This window comes from Neomonachus schauinslandi, chromosome 5, assembly GCF_002201575.2.
Source record: "Neomonachus schauinslandi chromosome 5, ASM220157v2, whole genome shotgun sequence".
NCBI classification, from domain to species: Eukaryota; Metazoa; Chordata; class Mammalia; order Carnivora; family Phocidae; genus Neomonachus; species Neomonachus schauinslandi.
Genome location: NC_058407.1, coordinates 52,639,443 through 52,653,916, shown reverse-complemented (window position 1 = coordinate 52,653,916; position 14,474 = coordinate 52,639,443). Strand labels below are relative to the sequence as shown.

The 14,474-nt window shown below is 44.3% G+C and overlaps 1 protein-coding gene across 2 annotated transcripts in view; it reads right to left on the bottom strand.

The window, feature by feature from the left end:
- The window catches only part of PPM1H (protein phosphatase, Mg2+/Mn2+ dependent 1H), a 243,754-nt gene that overhangs the window by 28,128 nt on the left and 201,152 nt on the right, over positions 1-14,474 (bottom strand). For both annotated transcript variants that reach the window (XM_021678641.1, XM_021678639.1), the window contains exon 8: positions 12,524-12,631. In XM_021678641.1, coding sequence (XP_021534316.1) covers positions 12,524-12,631 — 108 coding nt within the window. The remainder of the gene's footprint in view (positions 1-12,523; positions 12,632-14,474) is intronic.

Here is a 14,474-nt window from a genome sequence, read left to right as displayed (position 1 = left end):
ACTGAATTTGGTGGCAAAAGACTTGGGTTTGAAACCCACTTCTGCTCCTTAAAATTTAGGCAAAACCATTTGGTCATTCACATTTCCAAAGTCTGCTGACCACCTGCTGGGAATGTGCAAAGCAGCAGTGACTCATCACATGGAGTTCAGGAAGAAGGAGCTGGATCTTATGCCTTACACATAGTGGGAACTGCAGAAGCCAAAGCCTGGGGAGGTGAGAGAGGGCTGGTGTGCTTGGGCAGCTTTATATTGTTTGGTTTGGCCACAGTACTGGATTTTCACCGGGGAATGGTGAGGGAGAAGACACGACCTTTCAAATCTTCAGTGTCTCCCTAGTGAAATGAAATGTTAGCATGTGGTGGCCACTGTGGATGCTTATGGCATTAATGTTCTCTGACTCTTTCATCATAGGAGTTAGGGCTGCATGTGACTGGCCACATGACCTCAGAGCATCTGACTGCAAATGCATCAAGGTACAATTAAGTATTACAAATACGCTGGTACTCACGCTCCCCAAAAGGAGCCAGTTGTTTGGGCTGCGGGTATAATTTTATATTTGAAATATACCACAGATATTCTTGTGGGTTTGCTTTTTCTTTTGCAGTCTACAAAGTAAACATGTGACTTTTGAGGGTGGATACAACTTAATAGCTAAAATGTTTCTACACCAGCTGAAGTATTAGGTAGGGAGCCTGAAGCTGAACCCAGTGCCTGGCGACTCTAGTGGAAGGCTTCCATTTTCTTCTCATGAGGCCAGTACTTTGCCCCTCAAGGAGGTAATAAGTTATAGGAAGGAATTTCCTTTACATGTCGGGCTACTCCCATGATCCACTCCTTTCTTTGGGCTTCCACTGGCTTGTGCACCACTGAGTCAAAGGCTCAGTGAATGAATGGGCTTGAATCTAGCTTATCAATCATTTGAGGAATAAATTTGTATTCATTAAAATGCCCATTTATAGAGATAAAGGTCAGAAGAAACCCCAGCCTGTGAGTGAAAGGATGTGGGTGCAGTGTAGGTGGATTGAGTTGTGTCAAATCCAGTGAGGAGGCACACAGAGTGACCTTATGTCCCTGTGTGCATGAGATAGTTTTGGTTTGTGCTATTTTCCCAGCATAATTATTAATGATGTCCACACTGACTCTCAAAAATGTCCTGGTTGAGAGGATAAGTTATATCATCACCTGATGAATAAATAATGAAATGACTGCTATTCTTTATTCGTGTAGTTGCTACTTCTGGCCATTGGGACTTAACATAACCACATAACCGGAGTTTTACTACTTCACAGGACTTTTTTCACACCATGGCAGGATTTCAGAGATCTCCAGTAAGCATGAGAGCAAGTTATTATGTGCCTTGCCTTAGGAGAGAAGACACATCATGCCTGGTAAGCTGTGGGACATCTGCTGGGTGGCAAAGTCAATCCCCAGGCTTGCAGTTATTCTGAAGCAAGGAGCCCAGGTCTCAGCAGATCTGTGTTCAGGTGGAGAATGAGGTGTGTAGTATCCCCAGCTTACTAGTCTGGCATTGAGCCATGTGCACTGTAAGAATGAATCATGCTGTCCAGGACTAGAACACAGATGCAGAACAAACCCATGTTAGGATTAAAAACTGAAGTTCCTACCACTGTCGGTGGGAATGCAAGCTGGTGCAGCCACTCTGGAAAACAGTACAGAGGTTCCTCAGAAAGTTGAAAATAGAGCTATCCTATGACCCAGCAATTGCACTACTGGCTATTTACCCCAAAGATACAAATGTAGGGATCTGAAGGGGCACATGTACCCCAATGTTTACAGAAGCAATGTCCACAATAGCCAAACAATGGAAAGAGCCTAGATGTCCATCAACAGATGAATGGAGAAAGAAGATGTGGTATATTTATACAGTGGAATATTATGCAGCCATCAAAAATAATGAAATTTTGTCATTTGCAATGACGTGGATGGAACTAGAGGGTATTATGTAAGCGAAATAAGTCAATCAGAGAAAGATAAGTATCATATGAACTCACTGATATGAGGATTTTGAGAAACAAGACAGAGGATCATAGGGGAAGGGAGGGAAAAATGAAACAAGATGAAACCAGAGAGGGAGACAAACCATAAGAGACTCTTAATCTCAGGAAACAAACTGAGGTTTGCTGGAGGGGGATGGGAGGGATGGGGTGGCTGGGTGATGGACACTGGGGAGGGTATGTGCTGTGGTGAGCGCTGTGTGTTGTGTAAAACTGATGAATCACTGACCTGTACCCCCGAAACAAATAATATATTATATGTTAATAAAAAATTTTTAAAAAACCCCCAAAACCCTGAAGTTCCTGGAGCACAGTGAAGAATGGCTTATGGCAGTATTATTCAAAGAGTGGTCTTTGTTTTATGGGGTTTTTTAAAAGATTTTATTTTAAAGTGATCTCTATACCCAACATGGGGCTCAAACTTCAAACCCTGAGATCAAGAGTCACACACTCTACCGACTGAGCCAGCCAGGTGCCCCTCAAAGAGTGGTCTTTGGATTCCCTGCTTCAGAATTGTCTAAAAATCTGAAAACTCCTAGGACCTGCTTCTAGACCTAGTGCTTTAGATTTCAGGAAGTGGATTCCAGGGATTTGCATTTTTTTGATACGTTATCTTATTTCATTCAAATACCAGTCTGATCACACATGGTCCAAGAACACTCAAATAATAAACCAGATATAAACAGAGTTAAAGATTGGTCTTCAGGGGCGCCTGGGTGGCTCAGTTGATTAAGTGTCCAACTCTTGATTATGGCCCAGGGCATGCCCTCACGGTTGTGAGATCGAGCCCCACATCGGGCTCTATGCTGGGTGTGGTGCCTGCTTAAGATTCTCTCTCCCTCTTCCTCTGCCCCTCCCAACGCTCTCTCCCACTCTTTAAAAAAAAAAAAAAAAAAAAGATTGGTCTTCAAACGTATAGCCAATGATGCCATGCTTGCCAATGATCTGCTGAATGGTTTGGTGGCCACTGATGTGTAGATGTCATTTTATGTGCCTGAGATCACAGGCATGCATTTTCCTCATATATATATTAAATCTGTTTTTATTTTTTATTCTTATTTTTTAAATTAAAGTCTACTCCCAACATGGAGCTTGAACTCAAGACCCCGAGATCAAGAGTCTCATGCTCTACCAACTGAGCCAGCCAGGCGCCCTGGGATTTGCATTTTTAAACAAACTTCTTAAACTGTTCTTCTGTGTGTAATGCAATAAATAAATGCAAAAAAAGATACTACATGTTTAACTGAAACATTCAAGTGAAATTATTATTTTTCAGAAGGGGATCAGAGGGAAATAATCTCCAATGAGAAGAAATATTTGACACAATATAGAGGTTGGCTCCCTTGTGTGACCATAAATTTTATGAGCTGCCAAGCGAGATTTTTTGGTGTCAAAGTAAATGTCAAATTCTGGTATTCAAATAGCTAGTTACTTCCCAAGTCACTTCGCAATGGAAACGAGCCAGAAAAATGTCACACACACACAAGTGATTTTTACAGCTAGACCAGAGAGTTAGAGATGCAGATGGAGGACAAGCTAAGTCACAAAATCTTCCTAGATGTAGGGTCAGACGGCACCTTAGTCGAATAAAAGCAGCTTCTCTACACTCTTGATGGGATTCCCTGCCCCACCCCACACACATTTTCAAAGTGGTGGTGATGGTGGTGGAAGGGGAGCAGATGGCCTCCGAGAGTACAGCACCCCAACTGAAAAGAAAGATGCATGAAATGTTGGCCGAAGGGCACAGACTTCCAGTTGTAAGACTAGGGATCTCAAGTACAGCAGGGGAACTATAGGTACATGTAATCTGTATATGCTATGTAATACATATGTGTGTGTACACATATACATTATATATATAAAACACATACACATCTATATATAATACTATATTATATACTTAAAAGGTACTAAGAGAGTAAAGCTTAAATGTTCTCATCACAAAACAGAAGCAGTAATTATATGATGTGATAGAGCTATGGTGGTAATCATTTTGTAATATATACAAATATGGACCAGGCTTAGTGATGTCTTTGACCACTGGTGTGTGGCAGAGATGATGTTCCTAGGCCTTCTGAGGCTAAGACTTTTTTTATTTTTTCTTTTAAGATTTATTTATTTTTAGAGAGGCAGGGAGGGGAGAGGAGGGGACAGAAGGAGAGGGAGAGAATCTTAAGCAGACTCTCCGCTGAACGTAGAGTCCGAAGCTGGGCTCAATCTCTCCACCCTGGATCCTGTCCTGAGCTGGAATCAAGAGTCAGATGCTTATCTGACTGAGCCACCCAGTGATACCCGAGGCTAGGTCTTAAAAAGCCTTGTTGCTTCTGCTTGGCAGTCTGGAACCGCTCACTCTTGAGACGTTTTTTTTCTCAGAATCCAGCTGCCATGCTATGAAAAGCCGAAACCCCATGAAGAGGCCATGTGTAGCTGCCTCAGCTGAACTAGCTGATAGCCGATGTCTACTACCAGCTATGTGAGTGAGCCATTTTGGACTTCCAGCCCATCTAGTCTTCAGATGACTCTAGCCCCAGCTGACATCCAACTGTGACATGAGTGACTCCCAGACAGAACCACCTGGCTGAGCCCAGACAACTCACAGAACTAGAAAAGCTAAGAACCTATAAATACAAATAATACACCGTTCTGTCAAGACTCTAAGTTCTGGGGTGGTTTGTTTTGTAGTCCACAGCAGCACAAGGCACTGTAATGTGATAGATTACTTCTAGGCCCCCTCCCCCGATGGGGCTGGGGAGATGGGATGGGACACTGAGCCCCCTGGAGTTTTCTCCTTGGTTTCTATCTGTCCATAAGCAGCACTTGTTCTCTCTGCTCCTGTCCTCCAGCAGGCAAACATTAGGAAGACCACTTTCTGTGGGGTGGGGAGAAGAGAGCCCATAGCTATCCAGTGCGGAAATTTAATTTGGATGGAGTAGAAGAATAAGAAATCCATTTTGAGGGGCGCCTGGGTGGCTCATTCTCTAGGCATCTGCCTTCGGCTCAGGTCATGATCCCAGGGTCCTGGGATCGAGCCCCGCATCAGGCTCCTGGCTCGGTGGGGAGCCTGCTTCTCCCTCTCCCTTCACCTCTCCCCTGCTCATGCTCTCTCTCTCTATCTCTCTGTCTCAAATGAATAAACAAAATCTTTAAAAAAAAAAAAAAAAGACGTAGATGGCCATTTGTAAAAATTTCTCTATGGCCCAATAAAGTACTAGAATCTTACGATAATTAGTTTACCTAAATCACTTGGTTGATTACCGTGAAAGTTTCCTTTTCATCTATATCTATACCGTACCTCTATATCTGTATCTACTTATCTACATCGGCCTTACCTTCATTTTTATCTGAGTGGATTTAATAACCTCTACTTATTTGACTTACACTATCTAGTTTACTTAAATATTTTATACAATTTTCACAGTATTTAAAATTTAGGTTTTGCTAACTTGTAGCATTTAAATTAAAACTCCTGGGGTGCCTGGGTGGCTCAGTCATTAAGCGTCTGCCTTCAGCTCAGGTCATGATCCCAGGGTCCTGCGATCGAGCCCCGCATCGGGCTCCCTGCTCCGCGGGAAGCTGCTTCTCCCTCTCCTGCTCCCCCTGCTTGTGTTCCCTCTCTCGCTGTGTCTCTGTCAAATAAACTAATAAAATCTTTAAAAAAAAAAAGTCCATTTTGGTCCTAAATCCAAACCATAGTTTCTAGTCTAACTTTATACCTGCTGTAACGTTATTTTCATCCCAGGCACTGGTGTTTATGTTTTTCATTGTTCAGAAAACTCAAAGGAAAAAAGGTATAAAATTAGTTTTCTTCAGTCCCCCATAAGCAACATCCTTCCCTTTTCCTAGGCTAGAAAGCAGTGCATTTTTAATTTTTAAAAAATTTCACTCCACTTCACCCTCTAAAACTGCCACCAGTTTTTGTTAAATCGTTTTGTTGCAGCGTCTCTCAGATGTGCCTTGTTTTCATTTTCGCAGTCCCTGCCCTAGTGTCTGTCCTCCTACCGTAGTTTGAGTTCTACAGTGGCCTCCTGTCTGCTTCTCCTCACCCCTCCACCACCCCCCGCCCCCATCTACGTGCTGTGACCAGCTTCCACCCAATATTTATCATGCTACTCCCCTTGCTAAAGACCTTACCTACTGCCTTGGGTCCAGTTCAAGGCCCTTCACAATAATTAGCTTTATTATAGCTCAGAGCCCTTCGAGCTAATCTTCCAAACTCAGTGACCCCAGAAGGCAAATTTTACTGCACACCAGACTCACTCCTGCCTCCTCCTCTTCTCTTGTTCTACTTATCTTGTCCTTCTTCTTCACAGTATATAGTTCTCTCTCCCTTTTCGGAATTCCCCTAGTCTCTTAGGAAGCAGGAATCACAGGGTTTATGGCTGATGATTCCTTCGCTAGTCTCACATTCCAGCTTGCCCAAAAATTCTAATTCTTTTGAGGACATGTTCCCTAGTTTTTGGCTCAGTAAACACGACTGGACTCATGATCTCTATGTAAAGAGCCAGTGAAATCTTGTGGTCTTGATGGAATTGGAAAAGGATCAAGGAGCTAATATTTATTATGCCAGGTTCTGGCTAAGAACTTTATATATGTCATTTAACTTGTCCTGTTAAGTTTCTGGGTATAACATTCCTACTGTCCTCTTTTTATTGAAGAGGAAGCCGAGATTTAGGTAAAGTAACTTTCTAAAGGTCACCCAGCTAGTAAGTGAAGAGACAGAGCTTGAAGTCAAGACATCGATGACCAGTCTGAGTTTCTAAGTATTGTATCAAACCACCTCCTAAGATATTTTTGAGGGATCTAGGGAATTTTTAAACAAGTTTTTCCTCCTCTACCACCCAAAGCTATTTACTGTTACTATTTTATTAAATTTCCTTCACGTGTATATTTGTATACCAATGCATATACCTTTTTACTAACTTACAATCACACTCTTTGTATATATAATCATATTCTGTTTCACTTAATATAGTACAGCTTTTTCCCATGTCATTATGCACGAATATTGTTTTTTATGAATTATAGAAAGTACACAGTACAACAAAACATGCTCTTTCCCAAAGTGGGACTTTGGCTTGGGGTATGAAAAGCTACCAAGAGAACTTTAAATGTTAAGATGTCCACAATGAGATCTTAAATAATGTTGATGTTTTCAACAGGGGAGGTCCAAAAAAAGAGTCATTCTCTCTTAATATGGATGTGCATACTGGGAATTCCTAAGTGGAAAGCCTACCAGAACCTGATGGGGAAGGAGGACTAGCATTTCCTGACCATCTCTGGCCACCTACCAGACCCTGTGCCAGACAGTTCCACACATGTTCTTCCTTGATTTTCCTAGCACCTTGTGAATACAGGCATTTTCACCTCACCTGAGGGAAGGGCAAGGCAGGCTAACAGTGCAGGCCACATGGGCATTGAGATACTGGAGTCTAAGGTCTTCCTTCTCTTAGAGAAGGTGGTTTCAGATGAAAGAAAATAGATGAAGGAAAGCAAAAATGAGCTGAATGAGTCAGGCTGAAATTACAAAAAAAACAAAAAACAAAAAAAACAGCTGATAGGAATCTTCAACACCAAGGAAAGGAACAATGAAACCGACAGAAAACGGGGCTCCTTGTGGTTCAGTCTGGCAGGGCCGAGAGGAGGGGATGCGGAGTTGAGGAAGGGCTTGGCTTTGCAAAGTAGTCCCCACAAAGAAAGAGACCTCGTTCTTCCAAGAGCCCGAAAGGGGGCTAACGGCAGTCTTGGAGTGCAGGCCGGAAAGCAACTACCACAAAGAGGAATCCTAGCTCTAGGGAGGGCCTGTTACAGGTCAGAAAGGGGCAAGGAGCAGAGAACATCTGGAGGTGTAGGCTGCAGGCCTGTGCCAAGGTGTCTGAGTAACACAGCAGGAAGTGTGCTAGATTGCGGCGGGGAGAAGAAATGCTGGAAAAGAAGGAGAGTCTGGGCTCAGTGCCTGACTTCCCTGATCCTTTCCTTCTCCGCTTGAACTCTTTCGGGAGAGTATAAGAAAGGTGACTGTTGATGCGCTTCACTGAGCAAGGAGATGGGAGACCGGGCTGAGGCTCTTTCTCTTATGTGGGGAGAAGCTGCGTCTCACACTGTGACCCGGGGAAAACACGGTGCTGTGGACCTGACGAGAGTCAGAATGCCTCCACATTCGATGGTCAGGCCAACTGCTTGGCTGGCGGGGGGCCCCTTGTGGAATTCAGTTCTTGGCCAGAAACCCCTGCCTTAGACCTTGGAAGATAGGAGGGAGGCTCAGCAAACCTGGCGGCTGCTCTTTGGGTTTGGCAAACTCGAGATTTTTCCAGTGCCTTGTGTTCAGCGAAACCGAAAATGTGTTTGGCTAGAAACCCTTCTCTAATTTTTAAACCCCTGAGCATTTTTTACATAAATTTGATACACATGTTTTTGTCTTATTTTTATTTAGCTCATCAAATCGAATTAGGAGCTACAATGATGAAGGGAACAATGCTGATTTCCAAGAAGATTCTGGAGCCTTTTTTTTCTTAGAACTAAATCACATTTTTCTTCCCAACTGTTAAAATTACCAGACTCAGCTGGATTTGAAATTTAGAACCCAAATGTGAAATAAAGATCCATGCTTGGGAAAGAGGAGGCATAGCAGGGGCATGTTCTTAGGAAGTCACAGTTAGAAAGGCAGGGCAGGCGTGGGGTTGGGGGTGAGGGGATGCAGGCAGGAAAGGGGGCAGTTATTCTTCATTAGATGGTTTGGAGAAATTTACCTGGCTTTCCAAGTTCCCCCAGAAAGACCTGCTCGCCACGTCTCTGGTGTTGGACTTTATCACCAGCACCCAAGGAAGAGGAGTTTCTACCCTAAGACTGGGGATGAGGGGGGTCTCCTGTACCCCTCCACAGTAGCCAATTCCAACTGCCCCTCCTCTTCTCTCTAACTGCTCCCCCCTCACCGCTTCCGGCTAAGCCCGCTCCATCTGGAAGCATTTAAAATGTACAACAATTTTAATCTCATGCAAAGGAATCTCCGGGTCTACCCTACATACCCATTAAGCTAAATTATACGTGCACAATCTTATTTTGCACAATTCTGTCTGGCCTAGGTTGGCACACACCAAAGGCTATTACTGTCTTTCCCAACTACTTTTTCTACCACGCCATCATTTTCTACGACTTTAGTCCGAGGCCAGCAGTATTTCTCTGAGAAACTCGAGCCACTGAGGTCCCAAGACAAAGATCCTCTTCAGAGCCCCTCGAACCTATACTCAAAGGGTCCCTTAGACACTGTCCAAAGACATTTCTTTGAACTCAGCTACTCTCTCCTACAGACCCTGATCAAATTAGATAGACCTAGGGGCGCCTGGGTGGCTCAGTCATTGAGCATCTGCCTTCAGCTCAGGTCATGGTCCCGGGGTCCTGGGATCGAGCCCCGTGTTGGGCTCCCTGCTCCACGGGAGGCCTGCTTCTCCCTCTCCGCTCCCCCTGCTTGTGTTTCCTCTCACACTGTGTCTCTCACTGTCAAATAAATAAATAAAATCTTAAAAAAAAAAATCAGACCTGGGTACAAGTACCATCTTGTTATTTCATAACTGTTCAACCTTGGGGGAATTATTTCACTTAAGTCTCAGTTTCCCAATTTGCAAAATGGGTATGATAGGCATATGGACCTAAAAAAAAAAAATAGGCATATGGACCTCCTAAGGTTGTTGTGAGGATCAGATGAGATACTATGTATAATAAACACTGTAAGTTGTCTGGCCCAGACTAAGCAGTTAATAAACATTACTTGTTATTATAAAAACTACACCTTATTGAACTCTACACCTTCTCTAAGAGCACTTACATTTTTCCACAGGTGGCCCCTTTCCTTTTAAACACCCTGCCCACCTGTCCAGTCCCTCACCAAAACTGAACCATCCAACCCAATTCCCTGCGAACCAGCATCACTCTACACAGATGACGTAAGGTTTCTGATCAACCAACTGGGCTTTCTCATCAGTCCCCAGGGAGTCTCCCATGCATGCCCAAGTTTTAAACCTACAGTCTCTTCTTTGGAGCCATGGCAATTGAGCAATTAGAAGATCTAAAATCTAACTGTGCAGAAATCATTCTCCTTCAAACCAAACCACACCTCTTTTCACTTTATATAGAAAGCATAGGTGTGTGTGGAAGGAGATGAGAAGGTTTTCACTCTGCTTTAAGAAGCAAAATGGTTAATTAGTGCTTTCCGAGGACCACCCCCTCTCCAAGAACATGAGTCACACTTCATCTGTCCCTTTTGCAAAGTAGAAAGATGATGGCACCATTTAATATGTCTAATAAATGCCTCTCTCTCAAGGGGGGAAAATATAGAGTCCATGAGCCTAGTATTTATTGCTTTCCTCTGGCCAAAAGTAGTTTCAGCAGTAATTCATGGATCCTGAGGTTGGCCAGAATAGAGGGATCAGGGATCCACAAGCTTCTGGGGCACCTTGGACACTTCATGTAGTATTGGTCCTTGTCATGCAGAACTGCTGTGAGGGCTAAAAGAGAGACATCTACAGGCTCTGATGAATGGCAATTTTTATTTCCACCAGGCTGATCTCATTTGAAATGCTGGGTGATATCAGGAAAGGTATGTGCCTTCCATGCCTTCTATATACTAGAGATTCCCCCTCTGTGACTTCCCAACCTCTTGTGGCTACTTGTAATTTGAATGCCAGCCTCAGCAATACAAACTCTAGAAGAACCAACCCCCTGCTCACAGCCCTGCCAAATGGGTGGGCCTAGGTGGCTGTTTGTGCCCACCGAGGGCTCTGGAGTAGACAAGCCAAAGGGGCAATTTATGGGCTGGGAAGTCACTTGTGGCCTGGTATAAAAAGGGAGTTGGACCAATGAGATTGCTCTCTGGTCATCAGGAATCGGGAGAGTGAGAAACTGGGTTGACTGGTAGCAGATACATATGGAACATGACTGGCCACATAAGGGCAGAACACCCTCATGAAGGTGACAGACTCCCACTGCTGGGGCTCTCTGGAGGTGGTCTTGATTCCAGAAGCACCCTCCCATAAAGACTGGCTGTTAAGGGTTCTCCTTGTGTACACCATAAACATCTCTTCTAATATTATTATAACAAGCACCTCCTCTTTTGAGTTAGCTTGAGTGGGTTTTGGTTTCCTCCAACAAAAAGAGCCTTCAATAAAACAGCATCTACCCTTGGGAAGAACATGCAGATGGAGCTATATTTAAACATCCTGGGCATTTCCGGCGCAAGGCATTGCTCTAACAGGTAAGTACACAGAACGCGAACACCATTGGTTCCTGACGCACCTCTCCCTTCTATTGTAAGAACTGGAAAAGTTAAAGCTCCCTCCCTCAACCTTCCTTGCAGCCAGGGGAGGTCATGTGACACGGCCCTGGCCAATGAGATGCAAGTGAGGAACTGTTGGGGACAGAGGGGCTGCCTGCTTCCTCCTTCCCGCCCCGCGTGAAGATGCTATGCCACCATCTTGCAACCATGAAGGGAAAGGCAGCGAAGCCGAGATGCCAGTCCTGGCACACTGGAGGGGTTGCACCAACAGCAGCTACCACCAAGTTCCAGCCTCCTCAACAGGTGGAAAAAAAAAAAAAAAGACCCTTAACAACCTACTATGACTTAGATTTCTCTACAACATAGAAGCAAAACGTTTTCTAAAGATACACCCTGAAACAGAACTAGATAGTTTCCCATATCATAAGAAACATCTGTTGTTGGCTTTTTTTAACGTTAGTTTTAGGTGAGAAAAAAATTTTTTAACCAAAAAGATGACAACTTGTTTTCCAATTAACTTCTCTAAACATCAGCTGAATGATATAAGTTGTACAGACGATTAAAATCAAAGAGGGGATAAGGTATATACACGAACAACTCTGCGATAAGGCAGAAAGTGGAAGGCAGTAGAAGGCAGCTGCTTTACACGGATCTGTAGGGAGACCTTACTTCTGGTCGGGGAAGGGAGAAATCAGGGAAGTCTCCACAGCAGACTCGGGACGTTTGGAGATAGGGAGGAAAGGCATTCCAGTCAGAAGGAAGAGTCTAAGCAACTCCGGGAAACTGTAGGTCATGCACAGGAAGAACACAGCAAGTTCTTTCTGGCTAGTTTGGGGGAACAGAGATCAAATTTTTGGTCTAGAAAGACAGACAAAATTATAACATGCCTCAAATGCCAACCAAAGGAGTCTGGGCTTTATTCTCATAGGCACGGGGTATGGTTGAAGGTTTCGGAGCTAACAGGAGTCAGAGTACCTGTTTGGGAACATTTGTCCGATGACAAAATGTGGGATGGACTGAGGAGGCAGGAATGCCACTAGGGGGCTGTGCAGCTAGTCAGGAAGGAAGTGGGGAGTGTAGGAACCAGGACATTCAAAGGGAGAATGGAGTGGGAAAAAGGACCACCGCACAAGTACCCGTGACACAAGCTGGCTACTGTCTGCATCTGGGGTGCGAGTCCCGGGAGGAATCATGTAGACAGTATTTTATTGCACAAAACAGAAACAAAAACCTCATATGGTACCTCTGGAGCTGAAGACAGGAATGGTTTTATGTAGATGTTGGAGTCATGCACCTTCAGGTCATGGTCCCCAAGTCCCCTGGTCACTCCAATTGTTGCCATTACTCGGGCCTAGGGGTATAAGCAGAGGGTCATCAGAAAGACACATACAGAGAAAGCATTCCTGTCACAACGTAGCTGCTATAGGCGGAGAGAGAAGCATTCATTTTTCCAATTCCTTCTGTCCCTCTCCATGCCCCTTGCTACTAACTTATGTGGGTAGCTGTTTCCAAGGAAAGGCTCACCAAGATCACTTATGTACTTAAGGAGTGGTTTTTCTACCAATTATCCTAAGTTTAATGGGTTGCTGCTGTCTCTTTTCAGCGTTCTTTTGTAGAGACTAGAAGGAAGGGTATCCAGGAAACTAAATCCAACACGTGTGATGTCTACAGCTCCTGAAATCAGTTCAAATCAAATCCAACATGATCTGTCCATCCATCCAACCGTCTGTCTGTGATGCACCCACCCTACAAGAACCTGTTGAACACACCAGCCATGTCTCCTGTTCCTGGGAGGCACTAGTGAGAGATGTAAAAAAAAAAAAAAAAAAGTGAGTGGCAGCTCCCACCCTCCCAAAGCTCATAGAGGGCACTTCATGGCTAGAGGAAAGAAACTCTTTGCAACTCTGTAACCCGGCCTGCTAACATCCCCACAAATTCCCTCTGGGTGGAAAGGAACAAAATGTCACTTTGTTATAACTACACAGAGACCTCAGGGTTGAGACCTCACCACCTGTGCTTTCTCTACACAGTTTAGTTTTCCCAGTGCTTTAAGGAAACAATACTATTATACTAATGCCTACACAGCCTAAAGAGGTCCCGGGATGCCACAGATTTGACTTAGCCAAACATTTACTGAGCACCTACTATGTGCAGAAATCATGCTTAGACAAATGTCTAAGGACTTGTCCTTAATATAAAGGAACTTGTGAAGGGAGATAAGACATGTAAAATATGGCCAAGTGTGGAAAGACACAAGCGCCATGGGTTAGAGTTCAGAGGAGGTAAAAATTCTGCTAAGAAAGTCTCCCGGAGGTGGTGGCATGACATTTTTGTGCAGAAGGATGGGCAGCATTGAGCCAGGTAAGCACAGAGGGATGAAGTGAAAGTCTTTCTTGGTAGAATGGAGCCCAATGGCCTAACACTTCGATCATCAGTAACATATCCGGTGTAGGGTCATGGTGCCAAGACCCGGGCTTGACTCCTCACTCTACTGTCTGGGTAATGAGGGTAACTTATAAACGCGAAGAAACATGACAGTCCAAAACATTACCAGCATTTTCATCCTGTTTTCCCAAAAAGGCTATGGATTTTGGAGCTGGTTTCAGATCAGAAGATGGGCAGTTTGCATTAAAGTGCAAATGAAACCATGACATATTTTTTTAAAGGCAAGAATCAAAGGGGGTAAAATGCAGGCATGTGATATGAAGCCTGGGGACCTCTGGTCAGGCAGGCTGCAGAAACTCTCTGCTCTGCTGGGGAGCTGCACCGACTCCCTACTGGCTAAGAAGTGTTCAACTCTAAGTGTGAAAATCCTGAGTCCCTTGCGGCCCTTCTGCTCTCCCCACTGCAATGGCAGTTTCTCTGGCTGGAAAAGCACAGGTGGGCGTTTTCGTCTAAAGAAATCTGATGTTTCTGCTAGTTACTGAACTTGTTTACAGAGTATGTAGGTGTTACCCACACAAATCCTTAAAAGCATTGGCAGGAATAAAATGAGAAGTTATGGCTATGAAAGTCTTCCGAAACTTCTGGGTAGGTGTATGCAGACAGGGAAGAGAAACCCCCTGCAAAGGATCTAGATAGAACTGACGTGTCGCAGTTGTAAAGACTTCGCAAGAAATCATGGATCCCCTGACAGGGATCTTGCGCTTCTTCACTAATGGAGCAAGCCTGGAACAGACTGGAGCCACAGTGGC